The following is a 26,335-nucleotide window of genomic DNA, read 5'->3' as shown; positions in this document are numbered from 1 at the left end:
GATCATAATTTTCTGCCTTTACACACTCTGTTTTCTGACTCAGATTGCCTTTTGACTTGGGAATTTACTACATCTTGCAAACCAAGCTCAAGCATAACTTTTTGGTGAAATCTATCTTGTTTCATTATTGTTTTTGTGATACTTGTCATTGAACCCAAGGCTTTGGGCATGCTAGGCAAGTGCGCTACCATCGAGCTACATCCCTAGTACTTTTTATTTCATTTTGAGACAGGGTCTCACCAAATTGCCTAGGTTAGCCTTGAGGTTAGCCTTGAATGTGTGCTCCTCCTATCTCAGCTTCCTGAATAAATAGAATTTCAGGCATACACAATCACAGCTAGCCCTTTCTTGATTCTTGCAGCTACTGTGTTCTCTTAAGATTTTTCTTAATACTGAATAATATCTATATACCTAATTTAAATATTCTGCTATCAGTTCATTTAACTTTAGATGAAGTAAAAGCTTTTAAAATAATTTTTAAGTTGTTGTAAATTTTCAAACACCAATTTCATGTATTAGTATATAAAATACTTTTGTTCTCAATTGTTATTAATAATGTTCTGAATGCTAGTAATGAAATGTCATCAGTTATAAGAATTCCACGTATCACTTGCCAATATCTCATGGCACAATGTATATTTAAGGTAAGATTTACTAGTTTTTTTGCATAATTTTTAAATTTATGACACTAACTTTGCTACATATACAGTTATAACTGTCACTATGTAGCAAGGCATTTAGATGTCATCTCTAGCATTTTTCTGTTCACCTATTAGTAGTATTATTGCTGTATAACAATGTTTTTAATTAAAGTCAGACAAAAAAACATTTAAGATAATAAACATCCATGTAGCCACCACACCTTAAATACAGCATACATCCAATGAAAGCCCTACAAAAGTGCATTCAGCCATGTTTCCATTTTTATGAGGACTTGCTGAGACACTATAAGGTATGTATAAATCCACCTACCTGAGTATACATAAATTTCGGTAAATTACAGAATGCTAAAAAGCATCAAGCCAGGCATAGTAGCAGGAAATTGTGATATCAGCTGTCTCAAGACTGAGGCTTGAGAATGTCAAGTTTGAGGCAAACCTTAGCAAGATTTTATATCCAAAAAACATTTTTTTAAAAAAGTTTTAAAAGGCCCACTGGGCATAGTCGCACATGCCGTAGTGCCACCACTTGGGAAGCCAAGGCAAGAGAATTTCTGTAACTTTAAGACTAGCCTGAGCTACCTAACAACTCCAAGGCTAATCTGAACTGCCTAACAAGACCCTAACTCCAAAATAGAAAGGCTGATAAGCAGCCCTGTGGCAGAGCACTTGGCAAGCATGCATGAGGCCCTAAATTCAATCCTCAGTGCCCAAAGGGAGAGAAACAAAAAGAGGAAGAAAACAAGGAAGGAGAAAAAAGAACAAAAGGATGGGAGGGAAAGGGTTGGAAAGGGAGACAGAAGGAAAAGGGGCCACCAATGAATGAAACCACTGCCAACCTGTTGCATTTGGGACTTTTCCTCCCTCAAAATAACGAAGTTTTACATACGCAGTATACAACAGTCTGGCTGGTAAACTACGTAACAAGAATGTCACTGACAAGCATGTATCAGTAAAGTTTTATTTCTAATTTCTAGATAGTATAAATTAGAATTCTAACACATTTCTTGCACACCAATGGCTTTTCTTCCTATCCTTCTGGTATTCCAGGACTATGACTTGGTGGTCAATCGATAAGCCAGGCAAAAGAGGAATTTTGTTGAATTCATCTTTGTAACTGCCATGTAATATAGGAGGAATGTAATAAGAGTTTGTTGACCATATGAATGAGAGCTTTCTGTGATAAAGATAACTTGAAAGTTTTCAGTGAATATGTTACCTGTTCAGCTTAAGTATTTGTGACCTTGTGCTGACATTTGCTTAAGATTCTACTGTTAGAAGAAAACGAATTGTTGCAAATAAGCAGAGAAGTCTTTCAGACCAGAAAAGAAAAATCCCTGGATCTAAAGCACAGAAGTACATTGAACAAACCAATGTAAGTACAGTACTAATAAAAATCTGTTAGAAAAATTTCTTGGAAAAACAGTGCACCTAGAAGTCTGTGCCCTTTCTTTAAACTATACCATGGTACAAATAATATTTAGTAGCCAGAGTCACCTGTGATGCACTCCTGGTATCTCATGATGAAAGTTTGTTTGCTGTATCCTAATTATTTGCTGTATCCTAATTCATCTATATGGTCAGTTACCAGTAAAGGATTTAAAACAACATTAGTAAATCACTGTTATTATTTTATTTGTTGTCATTTATAATCAACTCTGGAAAAAAATGAGACATTTCACAAAATTCAACAAATTATTTAAATAGGAGGAGGAGAGGGAAGGAATGAAGGAGAGAGGGAGACAGGGAGAGAGAGGAATGAGGCATTGAGGGAGGAAAGCAAACTGAGCTCAGCATAGTAAATAGGCAAATCATAAAGATGAATATAATTCTATATAACTGAATATCCTATTTGGAACTGAGCTTCCTGCAAGACTTGGTTAAAAAATTGAAGAAATTACATAGTTCTCAAGGAATATCAACAATGATGTTTGTGATACAATATTTTAAAAGATAATGAGGACCTTTTATAAGGAACCTTGAAATACATACTAAATATGTCTGTAATAACGGAATAATAAATTAATTAAGTTCATGAGACAGATCGTCAATAAGCATCAGAAGCATAACATTTTTTATTATGAAGGAAATTCTGTGTTAAGTAAATGTGATCTAAATATGACATTTTTAAGTGGTCCAGCTTTAAGGATTTACTTTAGAATGTCAGAAATACTAAAAGAATAAGTAAATAGCATTGTACTTGTAGTTTATGCCTTAAATATTATTTCTTCTGATTTCTTTAAATAGAACTGGAACAGGATGCCTTGTGGAAGAACTTACAATGTGCACTATAGGTTGAGATTCCTATCATTTGTATATTTTAGGAAGTATTAATTTTATGTGAATAAGATTTATATGGATAACAAGCAATCATATAATCTTGCCAGCCAAACAAAAATTAGTTATATGTTCATATGAATGTTAGTCTTATTACCAACATGTTCTTATTAATGATAAAAACTGTACTGATTTATAAACATAGTACTTAATTACAGTCATATCTTCCTGATTACAATAATGCCTCATAAACCTTTCCTTTTTAACTTTTGTATTGTTCCCACCAAAATCTCAAAATCCATAAAGACATATTTTACCTTTATTTTTCTACATTTTGTTAAGATATCTCAAATTTTAAAGTAATATGTAATTACTATAACAAAAAAATAGCTAAATTTTAAATGTGTGTTATTAGTGCCCTCTCCAAACTCATTTCCATTTTTGGGCTCCTTTGCATTCTGTCTCACTGTTTTTCAGCTCTATTTTTGCCCTTTCCAAAAAGCCTCTGTTCTGCTTTCATGTATACATCTTCCATTTACACATCTCCTCAAGTCTTGTTAACATTAGATCAATAAATCAGTATTCCTGAATCAAAATTATTTTGAAGTTTACATTTTTTATCCTTATTGTTTGCTTGGTGTTGTTTTTATTCCAGAGTTTAATTAAAAGTTTGGTTACTACAGCAGTGACCTTTATTACCTTGTAGCAGGCAATGCATTTTTTGCACTATATTTAGCCACCCCCATTGCTATATGGAAAGAATCTAAAACAGATAAATAAAAAAACAGAAAAAGCACAATTGCCTTTTTATGTTAGGGTTTCAGGCAAGAACTATACAATGAGCACTACTGCAAAAATTTAATCACTTACTGTTCAGATCAGATTAAACAAAAGCCACATACAGTACATAGTCATAGCCATGCAATTTTATCTGACAGCAAAATATCATTTTTTAAAGTAAAAAAAAATGGGAATAAAGAAGGAAGGAAGACCATATTCACAGGAGAGACTGGTATCTTTCAGATAGCATTGAGTACATGAGCGTATTGCCAATGTTCAAAATTTCCCTTTTTCTAAAGATTTTATGGAGATGGGAAGGTGATTTGGAGATGAGGATAGATGGGAGTGAATGAAAAAGGAAAGTAAAAGGGATCAAAGTGTGATACCTATATTTACCAATACCCCACAATGAATATATTTTATGTATTTACAAACATATACTAGTAAAAAAGTTTAATTTCCTTTTTCCAGATTCTGTGCAGTATTGGGACAGCTATTTCTGTTTTAAGTTTTTTTATCTAAGATACTTAACTGTGCTTGGTGTTAGTCATAGAGGCTATAGGCCAGTTGTTGTATTTCTGCCTTAAAAATAAACCTAGCCAGTTTTGGTAGATAAGTAAATAGGAAAATCACAAGCTTAAAACCCAACTGAGCAAGACCTGGTCTCAAAATAATAATAATGAGCTGGGCTTGTAACCTAGTATGAAGGCTCTGGGTTCATTCCCAAGATAAATCAACTAAGTTATAAACCTTAAGGTAAATTTTTACCTTTCCTTTAAAATAGTATATTGACCCTCAAATTTACTTTTACTCCTTCAAATATCCAATCCTACAACCTGAAATTTTTCAGTGGACATAAAATGTATTTTTAAATGTTCATATACCTTAGAAAGACCTTAACTCAGTAACTTTTGATATCTGTTACAAAAACAAAATGTTAATTAAATAGAGATAGCTTAGGTCCAGGAATGTAGCTCAGCGACCCCATGCCTGCCTAGCAAGCAAGAGGTTGTGAGCTCGATTTCCAGTATTGAAAAAAAAAAAAAAAACTAGCTTAAAAATATATACAGCTATTTCAAATTTCTGTAAAGCTCATGTATATATCATGACTTTTAAATGTAAAGTTATGTTCTGATTTCATATTCTATTTTTATAGAATTTTGGACAAAGCATCCAGTTAAATCCCTCTGAGCCAACACAAACTACAAGAAGTACTTCTAATACTGAAGAAGGTATGTTTTGGTTTAAATGTTTTCCTTGGAGCTTTGTTTCCAGTGATTTTTTTTCTTGTATGTATTTTTTCAGCTGCTTACAAATTGTGTGACTGCTAAACCATTATTTAGGGCCTGAAATATCTTTATCACTGCAGAGTGTGTTGCCAATTTTCCTGTATTTTAAATAGCAATATATTGAACAACTTTCTACATTGAGCTATTTCATGACTTATCACTTATTTCTGTAGGATAGATTTTCAAAATCAAAATTACAGTACTGGGCATACAGATGGCACTCAGTAAATATTCGTTGAATGAAACTCTTTATGTTAAATGAATACTAGATCAAAAGAAATAAGCAATGATGTGGATATTCATGCCTATTGCTAAGCTTTTTTCCTAAAAATGGTATTCAAAATCCTTTGAATCTGGGCCAGAAGTTTAGCTCAGTGGCTTAGCATCTGCTTGGCAAGTGTGAGGTCCTGAGTTCAATTGCCAGTACCCTCACCAAAAAAAAAATCAATTCTTTCAGCCATCTATGTCAATTTAAGGTACAATTCTTTCTACTATTTGCCTATATGAAGTCACAGAAATTTTGTTATATTTTTTAATATGTTTATTAATAATATGCATGATTGTTTTTGTGTGTATTTTTGGTGACTTGTCCCTTCATATTCTTTACCTAAATATTAGAGCTTTGACATTTTCTTAGTGATTTCTGAAAATTCTTGAACTATCAATAATTATATCTTTACATTGATTACAGGATTTTTTACTACTTTATTATTCCTGTTTATTCCACTTACATGATATTTTTACATATATGTTTTCACTTTTATTTGTTCATTCAGTAAGTGATTATTGGGAACTAATTTCCTGAATATAAGTAGATATTGGTTATCCAGTCATGAACACAACGTTTGAAAGTCTTGCCCTTTACAACTGTCAGACAAGACTGCCCTGGGGTGCCCTAACAAAAACATGTTTCAGTTGTAGTGATTTCTCCATTCATTTCACATTCAAAGAAACTTCCCAATCCAGAAATGCAGAAATCTTTTTTCCTCTAGGTTGCTTTAATAGTTTGATTTTTAAGATTAACTCTTTATTTGAAATTTGTTTAAATGAAAGATGGGAAGTGAAGCTCAAAATCAATCCCTTTACAAGCAATGAACAATTTATTGAATCATTCCTCCTTTCTTTCAAGTCTTTGATGCTCCTTTGAGCATATGTTCTTAATCCACTTGGTCTGTTTCTAGGCTGTTAGTTCTGTTCAGCTGATCATACGATTTTTTTTAACCTTTAAGTTCTTACTCTTTTATTTATAGCTTATTTTAACTATTATTAAAATACTCTCCATATTATCTTTGTGCCACCAATGAATACCAAAACGATACAAAAATTATATAAACATAATATAACTCTTTAAGAATTTTTTTACTTCACTTCCATCATTTTAGACTTTTTTAATTAAAGGTGGGAAATGCTAGATGTAGAAATCCTAATAAATAGAATGCTACTGCCTTTCCATTTGTGAAATGAATATATACAGATTGCTAAGTATGTATAAGGCTAATCCCAAAGAAAAACCGAGAGTGATTAAAATCTATGTAGTTTCAGATAGTACTTCTGAGTATCTGATGGCTGAAAATCTAGTGAAAGCTTCAGTGCCTGAGGATGAAATTCTAACTCTCCTGAATAACAAGCAGCCACAGAAATCAAATCCAGCTTTAAATAAAATCCAGCAGTTCAACATCTGTGCACTATCAGCTGAAGAACAGAGAATTCTCCAGTCCCTAGACCATCTCAATGAAAGGCTACACTGTAAGTGTAGAAGAACATCTTCAATGATAAGTGTGGTATTTTGTAGTTAAACTCTTTAAAATTGAAAATAAAGTGCAAAATTATATGTATTATCACTTACTGGAATATATAACAACTGAGAAATACATGAGTATTTAATACTTTTTCAAGTTTATAGCATCATATGATGATGTCTGTGATACCAATTTCTGTGGCAGGCCTTACTATCTTTTACGAATATATGAAAATATTCATTCTAGTTCAGTAATGGACAAGCTAGGTATCTATAATGATGATCCTTGAAAGCAATTATAATATAATTAAGTATTGAAAACCAAAATAAAGTAATGAGCTACTAAGGATACAAGTAGTTCTTCATACTAAGAATTGTAAGTATAAATAAAAACTCAGGAAGATAACAAAAATGCCGTAGCTAGCTTTTATCCTAATAAATTTAACACATAAAAAAATTTTTTTTTGTCTTTTTTGAGATGGGGTCTCACTATGCAGTTCAGGCTGGCCTTGAGTTCACTTTGTAGCCCAGGCTGGTCTCGAACTCGCAATGATCCTCCCACCTTGCCTCCCGAGTGCTGGGATTATAGGCGTGAGCCAGCCACACCCGGCTATAAAATTTTTTAAAAAGAGAACTAGGAGACAAAACTCAGGACCTAACTCTAAATACGCAGTCTCATAGAATATTCTTCAGCCATAAAGCTGAGCCATCCAATACACATAACACACACATTCACAGAAAAGGAGGGACAAAAAAACTACATTTGTTGAATTTAAGTATTGAATAGGTTGAGGATATGGGCAATGCTGATAATTTGAAACCACAGTCTACTATAAATATTACATTGATTCACAGACCATAATCATATACCTGAATGGGTAGAGCCCAAAGCAACTAATTTAACTTACAATGATTTAAAATTTACAATGACCCAAAATACCTGAAAATAGTAAGTTTATGTTCTTTCTGGAGAAACCTATTGGTATTACAGTCTTCAAAGAATTATCACAAATTAAATTTGAAGAAAGCTACCCACAATTAAACAAAAATAAAAATAAGAAAATAAGAATTCAGGACCAGGGATTTAGCTCAGTGACATAAACACCTGCCTGGCAAGCATGAGGTCATGGGTTTGATCCCAGGTACAAAAAAAAATGAGAGAGGGAAAGAAAATAATTCATAAAGAAAAGTTTTCCATTTAAAAATCCATCAGTGTGGTTGCTATTAGTGGGTTTTCACTATAAACCAATATCCAGATTACCTTTGTGATGTTAACAACACTAAAGTATATTTCCAGAGAACCCGGTATTATACCGATTACATTGCATCCTCCTTTCCTAAATTAATTGAGATGGTCAGATCTTGGGTCACAGTGAAAGGACTATAGTTATCCATGTACAAAGTACATCACTGAAAAGTGACAGGGTAAAAAGATCTCTCTGCCAACAACAAAGTCTTTACAAGCATCCACAAATCTCAGCACCAAACAAAATAAGACAAATTAAAAAATAAAACATGAAAAGGTAAGAAAAAAATGCCTCCAAAAACCTCCAAAGCTAATCCAGAGGGCATCAAAGGGGAAAACAGCATAAGCTACATACCCAAATTATATGAAAGGATAACAGAGGAGGTTAAAAACAGATCAAAGAGGTACTCAGTGGGATTACAGAAGACACAAACACATGAAGATTGAACAATTCACTTATGAAAAATGAATACATCATTGAAGAAATCAGAGGAGAAATTTAAAAAAATAAAAAGACAATAAAATATATCAGAATTTCTGGGACATGCCAAAGGCAGTTCTAAGACAAACGTTTATAGCTATGAGTGCCTACATCAAAAAATCAAAAGAGATCTCAAATAAAAAATCAAGAGGACATCAAAAATCTAAGGAGATCAATAGCAAGCAATTAGATTGAAGTAATAATGAAGTTTCTCAACAAAGCAAAGCCAATAACCTGAGGGGTTCACTGCTGAATTTTACTAGACCTTTAAAGAATAAACACCCATGTTTGACAAACTATTCCTTAAAGCAGAAAGGAAAAAAATGCTTCCAAACTCATTCCATGCAGCCAACATCACCTTGATATCAAAATACAAGGGCACAAATAAGAAAACTATGGACCAATATCCTTGATAAACATAGGTGCAAAAATCCTTAATAAAATACTTTCAAACCAAATTCAAGAATATATTGAAGCTTCCCATGAGCCTTAGGCAGCCACATGGGACCCAGGAGGAGAAAAAAGAAGCCAATTCAGCCTTCACATGAGCCAGCTGGCCTACAATATGGGCTGGGAGACAAGAACATGCCCCCTTCTTCCCCCTCCATAAGCAGCCAGATAATTTGGAAGAACACAGGCTGAGTTGACAACAATTGGGTACAAAAACAACTCAATGCTTACATTGTTTGATTGACTTTGTAGGCCTAAAGCCAGTAGTCTGAGCATCTAGTTAGAGGATAACAGTATGCAGTAGTAACTATAGGGATTTCCTTCTGTCTTGTTTTTGAGATCCAATATTGTTTTGCCTTGGTTTGTTCTGTTTTATTCTTTTGTTTTATTCAGTATTCTGTCTTGGTTGGTTTTATTCTGTTTTGTTTGATTTTATTATGTCTGATAGTCTGGGCAGCACTTTTGAAGACAAGAGGCATTATAATAGCTATTGCTGATTTCCTGTTTTAAAGTCCTGTTTCATTTTCACTGTTTTAATTGACTTTGTTTTATTTTGTTTCATTCTCTTTAAAATAACATTTTTTGGGGGCTGGGGATTTAGCTCAGCGGCATAAGCAACTGCCTTGCAAGTAGGTGGTCGTGAGTTCGATCCCCGGTACTGATAAAAAAATAAGTAATTAAATACAAATTTTTTAAAAAAACATTTTTTAAAAAAGAATACATTGAAAAGATCATAGACAGTGATCAAATTGGCTTAAGTCCAGTAATGCAAAGATGGCTCAACATACATAAATATAATAAACCACATAAATAGAATAAGGATAAATATCACACAATTACTGAAATTGACACAAAAATTTTGAAAAAATACAATATACTTTCATGATTAAAAGCCCTGAAGGAACTAGATATTGAAGAATTATTTCTCAAAATAGTAAAGTCCGTATAAAACAAACCCCCAGCCAACATCATGCTCAATGTGGAAAATTGAAAGCATTTCCTCTAAAATCAGAAACAGGCAGTCATCCATTCTCATTCCTGTTTAATGTAGTTCTTGAAATTTTAGTTAGAGCAATTAGGCAAGGGAAAGCAATAAAAGAAAGAATTCAAATTACCCTTGTTTGCAGATCCTATACTTTAATGACCCTAAAGATTCTACCAAAAGACCTTTATAACAAATTCAGCAAAGTAGGATATAAAGTCAACACAAAAAGTCAGTACCTTTTCTGTACATCAGTAATGGACTAGCTGAGAAATCAAGGAAATAATTTTATTGACAATAACTTCCCAAAAAATAAAATACCTATGGATGAATTAATTCAACCTAGGAAGTGAAAGACCTCTACAATTCTAGAACATTGAAAAAAGAAATTGAAGAAGACCTTACAAGATGGAAAAATCTCCCATATTCATGGATCAGCAGAGTTAGTATTGTTAAGGGGCCATAGTACCAAAAGCAATCTGCAAACTCTCATCCAAATACCAATCACAGTCTTTACAGAGCTAGAAGAAAATCCTAAGATTCATTCAGAAACATAAAAGACTGAGAATAGACTGAGCAATAATATATCAACAGGAAAATGCTGGAGACATCACAATATCCAATTTCAAATTATACTGCAAAGCCATAGCAACAAAAACAGCATTGTACTGATATAAAAATAGACAAATTGAACAATGGAACCAAATAGACAACATTGACTCATGCAACTACAGTCATTTGGTTCTGGACAAAGAACCAAAAATATATTTTGGAGAAAACAGCCTCTGTAAAAACTGGTACTGAAAAAACTAGGTATCTAGTTTTATATCTAAAATATATATCCCTCAACATATATGAAAATAATTTCAAAATAGATCAAGCACCTTCGGTATAAGATCCATAACTTTGAAGCTGCTAAAAGAAACTAGGGAAGTCATAGGCCCAGACAAAGACTTCTTGAATAGAACTCAAATAGCACAGGAACTAATAGAATTAACATATAGTACTACATCAAATTAAAAGATTCTGCACAGCAAGGAAACAACCAACAGAATAAAAACAAAAGAATGGAAGAAATTCTTTTCCAGCTACTCTTCCAACTGAGCATTAATATTTAGAATATATATAAAGAATTCAAAAAAAGAAAAAAATCAAATAGCCTAATCAATAATGAGAAAAAATATAGAATAGACACTACTCAAAAGAAGTACAAATGGTCAGTATGTACATTTGAAAATGTTCAACATTTTTAGGCATTAAGGTAAATGCAAATCAGAACTGAGTTGAGATTCAAATGTCATCGCAGTCAGAATGGTTACCATCAAGAGCACAAAAAATAAAGAATGTTAAAGAGGTTGCTGAGATGGGAGGAGAAGAAGCTATTTACACTGCTGGTGGGATTGTAAATTAGTACGACTACTGTGGAAATCAGTATCAAAGTTCCTCAAAACACCAAAGATAGAGCTACTATTTTATGTAGCTATCCCTCTTCCTGGTGTATATCCAGAGGAATTAAAGTCAGCATACCATGATACTTGTCTCTTTGAATCTGGCTTATTTCATTCAACATGACAATATCTAGACCCACTTATTTGCCTGAAAATGAAAAAATTTTGTTCTTTTTTTTAAAAAATGAATAGTATTTCACTGAGTCTGTTTACTGTACCACATCTTCTTTACGTAGTCATCTCTTGATGGGAACCTAGATTGGTTCCATATTTTGAGTATTGAATTTTGTGCTGCAATAAACATGAATATACTGGTACAATCACAAAAGCGATACAGAAGTGTAAGTTTAAGATGTGAAATGATACAGATAATAAGTTCAATACTTCAGAGGAATTTTTATTTGTTAGGTATTTCTGTATATTTAAATGTTTCACATAACAAATTCTGCCTGATTTTTCTTTTTTTTTCTGATTTTTCTTTTGATTCTCCCTACTGTACAGACAAAACCATAATTATCAAAAAGGCAAGTATTAGCTAAATTACTCAAATATTGTGCCTCAATAGCCAAATATCTACTTTCTCTTGAAAGGTTCCAAGGATAAATGATAACTTGGTTTTTAAAAAAATTAAAACAAGGAACAAAAACATTTGAATAGAGTTTATAGTATAATATTCAAAATACTAGGAATTCCTTTTATAAATTTTTTGTAATTGTAATGCAGTGACATGTTTTATATTAATAAACTGTTTCTAGAATTAATAGAAAAAATCTTACTCAATTTTTAATATTTTAAAAAGTCAAAGTATTTTATTCTATAATTCTTCTCTCTCAGTATACATAACTGAATTATGTTTGTATTATTTTTCAGATGTACAAGAAACCATTTGCAAAAATCCATCCATTAAAAATATGTTACAAATAATACCACTTCTGGTAAGTTTTTGAAGCAGCTCTCTTTTCTTCTTTTAGGAAACATGATTTCATGTATACCTCATTAGAAGTAAAAACCCTTTGTTGCTAACAGTTTTTCTTGAGATTGGTTATTAAAGCTATTTTTTCTCCTATAATTTTTATCCAAAAATGTTTCATTACAATCAAATAAATATCTTCACATTAAAAATACCAAAATACAAGAATTTTTACATTGCATCTAAAGTGTTTTATCAGTTGTGACAGAAGACACCAATCATCAAATAATTTTATGTATGCAGTCTATTAGAAATTGAAAATTGTAATGATCTATTCCTTTTCCTGCATATCTTCTATGTCTTGAGATTCAAAACTAAACATTACCATTTTATTCTTTGGTGGTGGGGGTTGGGTGCTGAATTGTAGTAGATACCATGTAAATTAAAAACCAGTCCCTGCATTCAAGAATTTTCAGTGTAACAGAGAGTAAGGTATCTATATGGGGAGCAGATAAAAACAATGTAATGCTTAATAAGACTGTGTGAGGTACAAACCATACTAACCCCAGAAGGAAAAAAATCTTACCTGACTTGAGTTAACAGAAGACATATTCAGGTTTCATAATTAATAATAATAAACTGCACCAGGAGCCAAACATGCTTGAGTTGAATCCCAGTGCACAGGGAAGCTTTGGAACATAGCTCCCAGGTGGTAAGATCATGCCCAACATCCCAAATCACTGGAGGATGCACAGAAGGCCACCAAGAGCCATGCCCAGTGACCTCCTTGCAGCTAGCAGAGGCCTGAATTCAGGCCCACAAGCCGAACATGCGCAAGTTGAATCACGGCACACAGGGAAGCTTTGGAATGTCACTCCCAGGTGGTAAGACAGACCATGCCCAGCATCCCAAATCACCAGAGGACACACAGGAGGTCCATATGGGCCTAAGTAGGCCATACCCAGCAAACTCCAAGCAGCTAACAGGGGCCTAAATTCAGTCCCAGGAGCCAAACATGCAGGAGTTGAATCCCAGCACACAGGGAAATTTTGGAACATTGCTCCCAGGCTGTAAGACCATGCCCAGCATCCCAAATCACAGGAGGACACAAGGGAGGTCCCTGTGGGCCTAACTGGGCCATGCCCAGTGACCTCTAAGCAGCTAGCAGTGGCCTGCAGTCTGCCCCAGGAACCAAAAGTGGGCCAGGTGATTCCTAGAGCATGGGGGAAGCTTTGGAACATTGCTCGAAAACCAGAAAATAGGAAAATGACAAAATGAAAGAACAAAATGCAATCTCAAACTACCAGCCCAACCCAAGCAAGCCTAGGAGACATAGACACAGAAGAAAATGTAAGCCATACACCTGAAATGATAACAACTGAAATAAAGAAACAACTCTGGGAAGCTATAAAAGAACTCAGAAATAGTATCCCAGGAAAAAGAAGAAATGATAAATGTAATGAAAGAAATGCTGAACACATCTAAAGAAGACACAGTTAAAAAATTAGAGGAAGAATGCAAAAAGATGGAAACCCTGAATGAATAATATAAGAAACAAACAGCATGCATGAAGCAGATTCAGAGAGATATACAGGAAATCAAAAATTCTATCAAAAGTTGGCAAAACCACCTCAATGAAAGTGAAGATAGAATTTCAGACCTTGAAGACAAGATTGCAGCTAGTGAACAGAAAATGAAAGATCTTTTAAAAATAACAAGGAATAACAATGATCTTTTAAAAATAACAAGGAATCAGGAAATAACAATTCAACAGCTGCAAGATGATGCAAAGAAAAACAACATAAAGATTGATAGGTATAAACATAAAAGAAGGTGATAACACACACAATGTCAAGAGGCTATTTACAGAAGTAATAGCTGAAAGTTTCTCAAACATGAGAATGGAAACTGACATACAGATCAGTGAAGAATATAAACTCCAAATAACCGTAACCAAAATAAAATTACAATCAGACATAATAATCAACATCCCAGAAATCCAACATAAGAATATTAAAAGCTGCTACAAAGAAGAAACAGATCACCTATAAAGGAAAGCCTATCAGAATCACAGCAGATTTCTTAATACAAACAATGAAGTCAAGAAGAGCATGGAGTGAAGTATTTCAGGTCCTAAAGGAAAATGACTTCCAACCCAGACTAATGTACCCTGAAATTATGTCCTTCAGAATAGATGGAGAAATAGTGCCCTGAAATTATGTCCTTCAGAATAGATGGAGAAATAAGATATTTTCACAACAAAGAGTACCTGAAGAACTTCATAACTACCAACCAACTCTGCAAAGAATACTGAAAGACATTCAAGATAGACATAGGAAAAAACCACTAAGTAAGGCAAACACTTAAACAGAGTGGAAAGGTAAAGAATCAATAGCAGAAAGGTAACATGTCAAAAGTAAGTATCAGTTACAGAAATTGGAATAGATGAGCTTTATATCAGTATGATAAAAGCCATCTATGGCAAACCAACAGCCAGCATCATATTAAATGGTCAAAAACTGAAAGCTTTTACCCTAAAATCAGGAACAAGACAAGAATGTATATTATTGCCTCTCCTTTTCAATATAGGGCTGGAAATACTAGCCAGAGCAATTAAACAAGACAGAAATAAAAGGAGTAAGGATAGGAAAAGAAGTTAAATTATCATTATTTGCAGATGACATGATACTCTACATAGAAGACCCCCAAAACTCCATTGAAAGATTTCTAGATATAGTAAATTAATTTAGTAATGTAGGTGGATACAAAGTCAACACTCAAAAATCAATAGCATTCCTATACACTTAACAAAATCACTTAGAGACAAATAAGAGAAGCCACATCCTTCACAATACCATTCAAAAAAATAAAATACTTAGGAATCAATCTAACAAAAGAAATAAAAGATCTATTCAAGGAAAATTATAATACCCTGAAAAAAGAAATTGAAGAGGACCTCAGAAAATGGAAAGACATCCTTTGTTCATGGATATGAAGAGCAAACATTGTGAAAATGACCATTCTTCCAAAATTCTTATGCAGATTTAATGCAATCCCACTCAAAATGCCATTAGCATGCCTCATAGATCTAGAGAAATCACTCCTAAAATGGATCTGGAATCAGAAGAGACCTAGAATAGCAAAGGCAATTCTAAGCAACAAAGGCAAAGCAGGAGGCATCACAATCCCCAACTTGAAGTTATAATACAAAACTACTGTAATAAAATCAGCATGGTACTGGAATAAAAACAGACCTGAAGATCAATGGAATAGATTAGAAGATACAACCACAGCTACAAACACACTCAACGACCTTAACTTTGATAAAGGGGCCAAACATGTCCACTGGAAGAAAGACACACTTCAAAAATGCTGCTGGAAAAATTGGCTCTCCATATGCCAAAAACTAAAACTAGACCCATGCCTATCACCGTATATTAAACTAAAGTCTAAATGGATCGAAGATCTAAATATTAAAACAGAAACACTAAATCTGTTGGAAGACAGAGTAGATAGAAGTCTTGAAGACATAGAGGTAGGTAGAGAATTCATGAACAAGACTCAAACTGCACGTGAAATACTCCATAGAATCAATAACTGGGATCACATCTTAATAAAGAGTTACTGCATGTTGAAAGAAATCTCCAGCATAGTGAAAAGAAAACCCAAAAATTGGAAAAATCTTAGTGAATGGTCCCTCAAAGGACTTCTGTCTAGAACTATAAAAAATTTTTTTAAAAATCAGTTCCCCAAAATTCAAAGACCCAATCCAAAAATGGACATCTGAGATGAATACACAATTCTCAAATGAAGAAATACAACTGGCAAATAAATACATGAAAAAATTTTCAGCATCATTGGTCATTAGATAAATGAAAATTAAAGCCACACTGAGATCCCATCTCACTCCAGAAAGAATGGCCCGGATCAAGAAAACTACCAATAACAAATGCTTGGGAGGCTGCGGTGAAAAAGGAACTCTCCCTGCACTGTTGGTGGGAGTGCAGACTGAATAAATACAATAAAGGCTAAGAATCTGCTTAAAGGGGAAAAAATATCATCTCAGGGAAAATGAGGGGAAAAAAGGAAGGGAAAATAATACCTAAAGTTATGTAAACACACAGTATAGCTAAGATGATTGTGCTACAAATTCTATAAGTTCTTGGAACAAAATAGTTAACATTCTTAGGATTGGAACCATTGTTCATATTATTGCATGGTGATCTGAGGAACTCTTGAAAATCATTATGTAAAATAACAACCCCAGTTATGCTCCTACCACCTTGTTTTGAAGGCCTATATTGTCAGTCTTTGGGGCTGTTTGCTATTTATATATTTGTCTTTTTTGTTTCTTTTCTAGGAATTTGTTTTGTTTTGATTTGTTTTTCCAATATAGAAATGATAGGTACACATGTAGAGACTCATACATGCATAGACTTCTCCTAAACAGTTTATGAGAATCAATTATATAATGCATGATGAAATAAACAGCTACTTTGAAGAAAAAGAGATACTAAGGTACCCAGTGCTGATTCCATAGTATCATGCTGTGAAATCCAGCAATACTATCATTCTTTGTTCAGAGTGATTTATTCTGTTTTGTATTGTTTAATTTCAACATACATAAAGGTATAGACAGCTATTTTCAAGAGAATGAGAGACATTATGGCAGCCATTGTTGACTTCCCTATTGTCTGGTTTTGAAGGCCTAAAATGCCTTCATCATTCTGTTCTGATCAGTCTAATACCATTTTGTTTTGTATGAATTCATTGTGTGTGAAGAAGATATGGACAACTATTTAGAAGAAAACAAGAGACAATATGATAGATGGTGAAGATCATCTGTTGTCTTGCTTTGAAATCTGTGTCTCTTATATTGTTTTATTCTGATCTGTTTTGTTATGTTTAATTTTTCCCTCTTTAAAATAAAATTTAAAAATAATAATAAACTGTAACATCCTCCCACCCCTTCACTAGATACTCATAGTTACCCTAATAATAATAGCATTTATCCTATAGAGTACCTAAGAGTATTATGCAAGATTACCATTCCTGTAAAGCAGTTAAAATAGTACATGTAACATAGTACATGCTGATGTATGCTTTGTTAGATTATTAACACAATTCTGATTCTCTTATTTAATTTTCTCTCAAAAATGTAATATTCCTGAAAGCACTTCAGTGAAATTTAGGTATGTGGAATTTATACTTAAGTATTTAAAAAATTACTTAAATGAAAGTATAACTTTCTCTTCTAAAAATTAGGAATCATTTTAGCCACTTTCCAATTCCAGCTGACAATGTGTAAAATATTATTCATCAAATTTACAATGTTCTGTTCTGCCTGTTTTTCTAAAGATTCCTAAGTTCAATTCCTGACTGTACTTTAGTATTTTAGTGACTTTTTGCTTTGTTTCCAAATTCAACTCATCTAAGTGTCAATTTAATATCACTTCCTTTTTGAAGTCTTCCCTGACAAATTCACTTTGTAATGTCCTATCCTCCTATAAACTTAGTATTATAGCATCTCACATTTTGTATATATAGTACACAGATATTTTTGTCAGTTGTCTTCCTAAGTAAAAAATCTTTCTCAGAACCATATTTGTGGGCCAAAATTGTTTCTCACATATCTGTATTATAGAAACTAGCACATATTAAATATATAAAAAATTGATTGGCTTATGATTTTTTTCATTTTTTTAAGACAGGGCTTCTAACTTGCAGTCTTTCTGCCTTGGCCTCCCAAGTGCTGGGATTATAAGCATGTGCCATTATGCCCTCTAGCTGACATTTTTATATATGAGCTTTGAATAGTAAATTATCTACCTTCTTCATAAGTAGTAAAATGCAATAATTTACTTGAAGCTGAAATTCTAATATTCTAAAACAGGATTTTTGCTTCATAAAAATAACACTTTCTGTTACACTTCCAAAGCCCTTTTTAGTGTTAATATTTAATAAATTAGTAAAATTTAATGGCAAATAGACATTGTTGAGATATAACTAGAAAGAAGAAATGAAATTTATTCCCTGAATGTACACCAGTGACTAGTACTATACCAGATGGTCTCTCTTGTGTTCTCTTAGTTAGTCTTCTTAGCTAAGACCATCAAATACTTTTCCCTAGCTCTTAGAGCTATTCATTGGCAGAGTCAAGATGTATACTTTCCCCTTCACCCACAAAATCTGTCCAATTTTTATCTCAATTAATGTCACCATCTTCCTCAAATTTCACAGAAATAGCTAATCATGCTTAATATTGTCCCATAGAAATACAGAATAAATTTCCCTTATTGTGTTTACTAAATACATCTCAAATCCATCCACTCCTCTCCATTCTTACTGATAGTGTTGTACTTAATGAATTTATCATTTTCCCAATGGTCTGTTACATATTTTATGAATAACTAAAAGAAAAGGCTCCAAACACAAAGTACTGATGAGAAGGTGGAAATGTTAATTACCCTGATTTGATCAGTGTGTGCTGTATATATGTGTTAAAATAATATATAACATGTACAATCATTATGTTATGAAAGTTCAAAGACAGTTGGAGTGCAGTTCAAGAGTAGTGCTTATCTTGTATGTGAAGGCCACCACAAAGTAAAAAAAGTAGTTCAAGGATGGAAATTCTGACTACCCTGGTTTGTGGATTACAAATGGTACACATGTATTGAATTACTGCTCTGTACCTCATAAATATTAATTACATAAATTTAATTACAATAATAATCATCGATCTGGGGATGTAACACAGTGGTACAGCACTTGCCTAAAATATATGAGGGCTCTTGACTTTAAAACAATGATGATGATAATCATCATCATTATTTTAATTTTCTGATTTGTTGTGTTTCTCCTAGACCATTACAACTCCCTCCAGGTTTTCTTTCTCCAACACATTTTCCACATCTCTATCATCAGAATTTCCAAATAAAATATGAGTATATTATTTTTCTCCTTAAAACTCATCTTCAGTGGTTAGCTGTCACCTAAAAGATAAAGTTAAAACTCCAGAGAGAAGCCTTTGAGCCCTGTGCAGTCTCCTCCAGTTGCTCCCCGTCCCCTAACTTACTATCATATTGAGAGGTTGACATTGTGATTGGCCCACAGTGTTCCCGTTAGCTCCCAAGATTTATTCTTTTGTCTCCTTTCCAATGCTTACTCTGCAGGATTTGATCTCTGTCATCCATCTGGGAAATCTTTTCATTCTAAGCTTTTTTCTGCCCAAAATTTACAATTTCTTGCTTTTGGCAACCATGCAGCCTGACTGTCATGTTGCAGAAGTTACTGCATTGGTCTCTTTATTCACTGAACAGACACTGACTATATTCTTCCTACCCATCAGGTACTCTGCTGGGTTGCATCTAGAAAGTGGAGAAAGTAGATTGCATGCTCCTACAGGTGACGTGCAAATAAAACAGAAAATAGAGTTGCTGCAGGGCAATTTCCAGATCCAACCATTGTTTAGATTCTAATTTCCAATACCAAAAGTTACAAATCTTAGAAGACTTTTCATTTTAGAATGTTGTATTTATTTAAAATAAAGTAAACTTAACAAACTTCTAACAATTACCTTCCAAGAAACTTACCTCTTTAGTCCAAAATATTGTTAAACACCCATAGGGTCTTACACAAGTGCTTCCTATACAAAACAAAATTATTAAACTTTCTGTCGTAATAGATGATTATCTTCTAAACAAAGGTTACCAATAGCAAAAAGTGAAGATGATGAATTATTATAATTAATATGATTCCTTACATAGAATGGTAGTTTTGTTGAGATTGATGTATGTGTATCATTAAAGAATATGAATTTAGTCTTATTAACATCTATAATCTGTAAGATGGCTCACCTGTTAAAAGTCCGTGAATACCATAGTAAAAGGATATTCTGAACCTGTGTTACAGAGCAGCCGCCCAAAGGCAAGTCCATCTCCTGATGTTGGACCCAGATTGCAAAGAAAATTCTGATGAAGTATGATGGCAGCTATTTTAGTGAATCACTATTTCTGATTATCTCCTGTGCATAAATAGTATATTTCTTCATTTATTAATTATTTAAAATACTATAACCATAAAAATAAATAATATAAGTAATGGAAATAAATTAGCTAGTTTATATTTGTGCTACAAATCATTACTATTATGTATTTTATTGATAAATACATTTTAATTGATAGAAATACTTCATTATTTTCAGCATGCATGTTACTGGATATAAAGTCATTATATTTAAAAATAAGACTATTTTGCTGTTCAAATTATGTATTAACTGTAATTTAAAGCTTTGTTTTCTGAAATTCCTAATAAATTCTATTAAATTTGTACAATGTTATAAAATATGTATGGTCAATAACATCTTCATAAGCAATACAGCTGTCTCTTTTAAGACTTTGCAGGTTCTCTTATCACCCAGGGGGTTTCATTATCAGCTCTACATGTTTGAAAGTTAATGTTATCACTTTATACTGAAGTAATTAGTCTCTAAAAACTCACCACAATTAAAAAATTCAAAGGGATCAAAAAAAGTAAATATAAACTGTAATCCCACTTGGATAACTTGGTTCCTATCAGTATATTTTTTTTCCAATAGGACTACCTTCTTGGGAAACCAGATTTATATTAGAAATTGGCCTTTTTTTCTTTTTTTCTTCTTTTGAGGCAGGGTCTCACTATGTAGTTCAGGCTGCCCCAGGCTAACCTGGAACTCTCGGCAGTCCTCCTGCCCAGCCTCCCAAGTGCTAGGATTACATGCATGCACCACCATACCCAGCTAAAAGTTGGCCTTTTAAAGTATGGAAGCAAGACCAAAGTTGAATGATCTTAATTATTTCATAAAATTATGATAGCCTTTAGTTTCCCTCAACTATTTCTTTTTTAGGCTGTCACCTAGATTTCAAGCAACCTCTCTTCCAAATCAGTCACATAATCCCATTTTAAAACTCTTCTCTTCCATTGTTAGAGAAAATCTTCAGTCCTTAGCAAGGAATATAAGGGGCTTCATATTCTGGGCCCTCCCAACATGCCTAAGGTGTTCCTTACCACATTCTGACCATCCCAGTCTCACCGAACTACTTACTATAGGGGAGTGGGGATGTGGCTCAGTGGTACGGTGCCTGCACAAGGCCTTGGTCTAGTCCCCAGCACTGAAAACAAAACCAAAAAAGTATATCCATTTCATACCTCATTACCTGTGCATGTGCTATACTTTCAGTTTAGAATCACCTCCCTTCCTGCCCTACTTTTATCTGTTAAATTCTCTTCAGGTTGAACTGTCTCCATTTTTTTGTAATAATTCTACTGTCTCAACAAATCATATCCTTAGTAGCTGAACTGAACTTATTTGTTCACATATATGCTCCTTTCCTAGAACAAGTAGAGACTGTCATTCAATGATTTTAGAAATTAAAATAAGGTACATAATGGCAGAAAAAAATAATGATTAATGAAGAAAATAATCATTGAATTAACCAAATTTTTCCATGTGGTAGGCACAACTGTGTAACAGATATAAAAGAAGATAGAACAAGTTCATTGCTATCATGTAGTTTATATTTTAGTTGAGAAGACATTTTAAAATATACCGTCAAGTAGCTATAAGTGAAAATTAGAGAATGGTACAGGGTAGAGTGTTAAGCACTATTTTAGATACAAAAGTTTAAAATAATCAGAAAACATCTCCGAAGGTGTATCTCCCTTTTCTCTCCCTCCTTCCTGGCTCCCATGGGATGAGTAGCTGTCCTTCCACGGTGCCCTTTGGCCTTGCAGCCAACTGACTATCAACTGAATCCTCTAAGAACTGTGAACCAGCCCTGGGTATTTTGTCTCAGAAATGAGAAAATGGCTGTGACAGCCAGGGTTGAAACATGCTGATGACATGTTTATTCATGGAGCATTATGTAATTATTGTCACAACTTTTACAAAAGAGTGGATTTTGGTTGGCATTTTCTTCTTCCATGAAAATCATACATGAGTACTACTCAACCATAAACAAAGATAAATTTGAGACATTTGTTGAAAAATGGATGCCCCTTGTGATCATAGTATAAGTGAACTAAACCAGGCATGTAAGTTTAAATGGTTATATAAAGAACAAAATAAGAGATAGATAATAGGAAACAGTGAGATCTTTCACAAAAGAAGACCAAGAGATGGAGGGGGAGGGAAGATGTGTTATATACATGTATCATCTCCTCAGAGGAAAGTAATCATTGTGCACTATGGACATATACTAATCAAAACATTAAAACTGAAGAAAGAAAAAAAACTAGTTGTTGCAAGCAAGCAAGCAAGATCCACAATTGCAAAGGGAGAAAAAAGTAATTTTTCACCACCTGGTCCAGTTTAACATCACCAGTAAGAAAACAGATGACAATGATCCTGTTGCCCTGGTAGGATGTGCTGAGAACACCTCAGTGATGTTCATTACAAAATTGTACAGCCTCAGTTTAGCAAAAGGGAAGCATCACACAGCTGAAATTCCACAAATGTCAAGATTATAAAAGAAGATCATCTCAGATAAGAGGAGATTAAAGGCCTTGACACCAAACTGGAGCATAATATCTTAAACTGGACCCCAAAATAGAGAGAACATACATGGGGGAAAAAACTGGTGAGCCATGCGGGGAAGCCTGCAGTTCCAGTTGTGAACTACCTGGGAGGCTTGGGCAGGAGGATCACTCGAGCCCAGTGTTCTGGACCAACCTGGAAAACATTGCAAAACTTTGTCTCTTAAAAAAGTAAAACTGGTGAAATCTCAATCATGTAATTTATGGATAATATCATACAAATATTTATTTCCTAGCTTTGTTAACTGTACCACAGTTATGTAAGATGCTAACATTGGGGAAAAATGAGTAACAACATACGATTTGTGTCATTATGGCAACATTTCTGGGGGTAGGAAATTAATGAAAAATAATTTTTAAAATGTTACTAGTACACATTTACAATATATAATAAATGTACTCATTGTGGAGAGTTAGTACATATGCATATCACATGTTACTCCTTTTTATTTTCCCTTCCTTTCCCTTCTCTTCCCTTCCCTCTGCCTCCCATCTCCAAAAGGTCTATCTCCCTGTTTCCTACCATCTTTTACTTTCCTCTGTAAATTATTTATACTTTGAGAAACCATATTTTCTGCGTTTGATTTATTTCACTTAGAATTATGATCTAAAGGTGCATTTTCTACAAATTACTGAAATTTATTGTTCTTTATGGCAGATTAGTAAATACGTTAAAATATTCAAATGTGTTCCAATTTTGGATTCAGAACAAGTGTGAACACAAAATTACGTATTTGTTTAAAGTATGTTAAGCACTTACGCATATTTGGCATTTAATATGGATTACAGAGTAAAGTCCTGGTCCACAGGAATTCTAACATAGTCTGTCTCAAAGTTACATTCTAAGCCTAAGAAAGTATTCTTACCAAAGTAGTAAAGGAGCACCATGGTACTTCATAACACAGCAGCAAAGGTAAGAACTTGCTGTTGTAGTCAGGGGTTGTGAGAACAATTACAATCGACACAGAATTTATAATATTTTATGATGGTCACCCAGAGTTAACAAAAAAAAATGCATGAAATCTGTCCATAATGCTCAAACCCAGAATATTCAGCCAAGGGCCTGGATCCCACAGCAATGTCCTGCATGAGTCCAGCTGAATCCCTGGAGCCCATGACAGTGCCTCCCATGAGTCCAACTGGAGATCCAGAACCCGCAAGAAGGATTCACGCCAGTCTGTTTTACAGATCTGTACTGGGAAGACCCAAAGGTCACTGTTGGATGCTAGAAAGTCTATGCTAGCGATTTGAAGGAGCTATGCTGGTAGGTTGAGGTCCTACACTGGAACCAAGAAGTGACACTCAAAATAAGTACCAGGGCTGCTCTGAAGAGTACTGCAGCCATCCTCAGTGACAAGATGGTCCTAAGCTCTAAGGTCCTCTGCCAATGAGAACAGTCCAGTACATGCCAGAAAGCCAGCAGGACAAGCTTCTGTTAGAGATTAAACATCACACATCTTACCCTCCGGAACCAGAAAGTGATCTGGACATAAGGAGCACACCTCCCCAAAAGTGAGCCCCAGCTACCCTCACCAACAAGGTCCCAAGCTCCTCCGGTGATAATGGCCGAATTCATTTTGGGCAAGCTAGCCGTGACGAGCTCCTCCAGGAGAACCAACAGCTCAAAACAGCAACATTTAGGAAAACCCACAATGCCCCGCTCTTCTCCACATCTCTAGCTGGCAACTTTCTTCAGCTTCTACATTCAGCACTGTACCGATTTAATTTAGCTGGTTTTTAAGTTGACCACCAGTTTTTAATCCATAACACTTGCTGAAGAAAAACCCCGAGAGTGTTTGAAAGGTCCATGGGGTGGGTCCTTCCAGGACTGCACAACCCATTGGCCAACCTTCACTGCCATGCTCTCATTGTCACAAGCCCTATTTTCCTAAAACATACGTTTTATTAAAATGAGGAAAAAAATACTTCTCTTTTCAGCATGATTGGAGAGAAATCCATTAAATTCTAGATATTTGAAAGAAAGAAGAGGTGCTACATGCCAAGGAAAAAATACTCTGTTAAAAAAAAAAAAAAAAAAAAAACTTTATGCTATAGTAATAGCTAGCATTCATTCAAAGTTTACAATGTGCCAAGTCTTGCGGTAAGCTCTTTCTATTCAGAATCTAGGCCAGTTCCCTAGCAACCCAAAGAATTAAGAATTAAATTTAATACTTGAATTGCAGAAACTTGGCTGGGCATGGTGGCACATACCTGTAACACCAGCACTTGCAAGGCTGAGGCAAGAGGATCACTGTGAGTTGGAGACCAGCCTGAACTGCATAGTGAAACTCTTGTCTCAAAAAGATAAATAAATAAATTAAAATCCAGGAACTCAGGTATTGCAAGATTGAGTAATGTGCCCAAGGTCACCAAGCTAGGAAAACACATATCTAAGAATCAAACCAAAGTCTGCCTGACCTTAGGGCTGACATATCTATAATACAAAACCAGATCTCTTTATTAAGTAGTAGAACTTTCTAAACAATTGTATGATGTATTTACAAGATTTAGAACACACTAAAATTTTTAATGTTTTACAAACATGATCAAAGTGAATGTAATTCACAGTTCTCTATAAATAAATACGTAATACTGCATGGATGGAAAACTTACCTTGCTTCATGTATAGATGAAACTTGGCTCTAATCCTATGCGCTTTTGTAGATGGACTGTTAATTGTGTCTTCCTACAAAAATTGGGGTGATTGCCTGCTGCCCCAAAGGCAAACAAAACTACTTTACCTAATTGAGAAAATACTGCTGGTTAAGGAAAGGATGAAAGAACAAATTAATTCAGTCTTGGCTGTTGTATTTCTTAAATAGAATACAATCCTCCAACATGTCAAGGGAAAACCTAAATTATCTTCAAATTCCCTTTCCGTCTATTTAGCCATCTTACTCTCCCTCACCATTGGCAACACAGTCTGTCTTTGGTTTGTTTGGAGTTTAGATGGTCGCTTTTTAGCGGTATATATGAAATGTGAGGGTAGATGGAAAGATTATGTAGAAAAGCTCTCACTACAGCATTCCTTCATTGCGCATCTGTTTGCTCACCTACTAAAGTATGTATTTTAATCACTGCCTTTGTGTAACGCACTGTACAACAGGTAGAGAAATGGAAATCAATATAATATCCCTGCCATCCAGTGAAAAAACACAAGGAACCAACTGTAGAGCTGAACTTGGCCCCAAAGGAGTGTCAGTCATAATGAAAATCCATAGCTGACTTTGCCTAGGCAAGTCAAGACATTGGGGTCTGGGGGTAAATGGGGATTCTCCAGGCAAAGGAGGAAACAAATGGTACTCGACCAACACGCCCAAGGAAATTACTAGTACCCTTCACGACCATAGCTCAGGCTGCCAGAGGCAGGATTCAACCCTGGAAGGTCAAAAAGCCAAAGTGACATGGGAATTCTGTTTACATTATCACAGTTGTCTTCTCACAGAATAACACACCATATCTTATCAGTGTAGCTCTAATGGAGTGTGTACCATGGGGTG

The 26,335-nt window shown here is 34.2% G+C and overlaps 2 protein-coding genes across 7 annotated transcripts in view; one reads left to right on the top strand and one right to left on the bottom strand.

Annotated features, from left to right (window-relative positions):
• Positions 1-23,264, top strand: part of Cep126 (centrosomal protein 126) — a 57,047-nt gene extending 33,783 nt beyond the window's left edge. For 2 of the 6 annotated variants that reach the window (XM_063256179.1, XM_063256185.1), the window contains 5 exons: positions 1,925-2,034; positions 4,873-4,948; positions 6,542-6,751; positions 12,221-12,285; positions 20,175-23,264. In XM_063256179.1, coding sequence (XP_063112249.1) covers positions 1,925-2,034; positions 4,873-4,948; positions 6,542-6,751; positions 12,221-12,285; positions 20,175-20,237 — 524 coding nt within the window. In that variant the 3' untranslated portion in view covers positions 20,238-23,264. Of the gene's footprint in view, positions 1-1,924; positions 2,035-4,872; positions 4,949-6,541; positions 6,752-12,220; positions 12,286-17,045; positions 19,871-20,174 lie in introns of those variants that run through there. The other 4 variants (XM_063256180.1, XM_063256181.1, XM_063256182.1 and 1 more) reach the window with 4 other exon arrangements.
• The window catches only part of Angptl5 (angiopoietin like 5), a 128,596-nt gene that overhangs the window by 56,115 nt on the left and 46,146 nt on the right, over positions 1-26,335 (bottom strand). The window lies entirely within an intron of this gene.

This window comes from Cavia porcellus, unplaced genomic scaffold (genome assembly GCF_034190915.1).
Source record: "Cavia porcellus strain 051 isolate PalLab524CR breed Dunkin Hartley unplaced genomic scaffold, mCavPor4.1 scaffold_9, whole genome shotgun sequence".
NCBI lineage: Eukaryota > Metazoa > Chordata > Mammalia > Rodentia > Caviidae > Cavia > Cavia porcellus.
The sequence above is the reverse complement of the archived record's forward strand: the minus strand, read 5'-3'. Positions and strand labels throughout refer to the sequence as shown.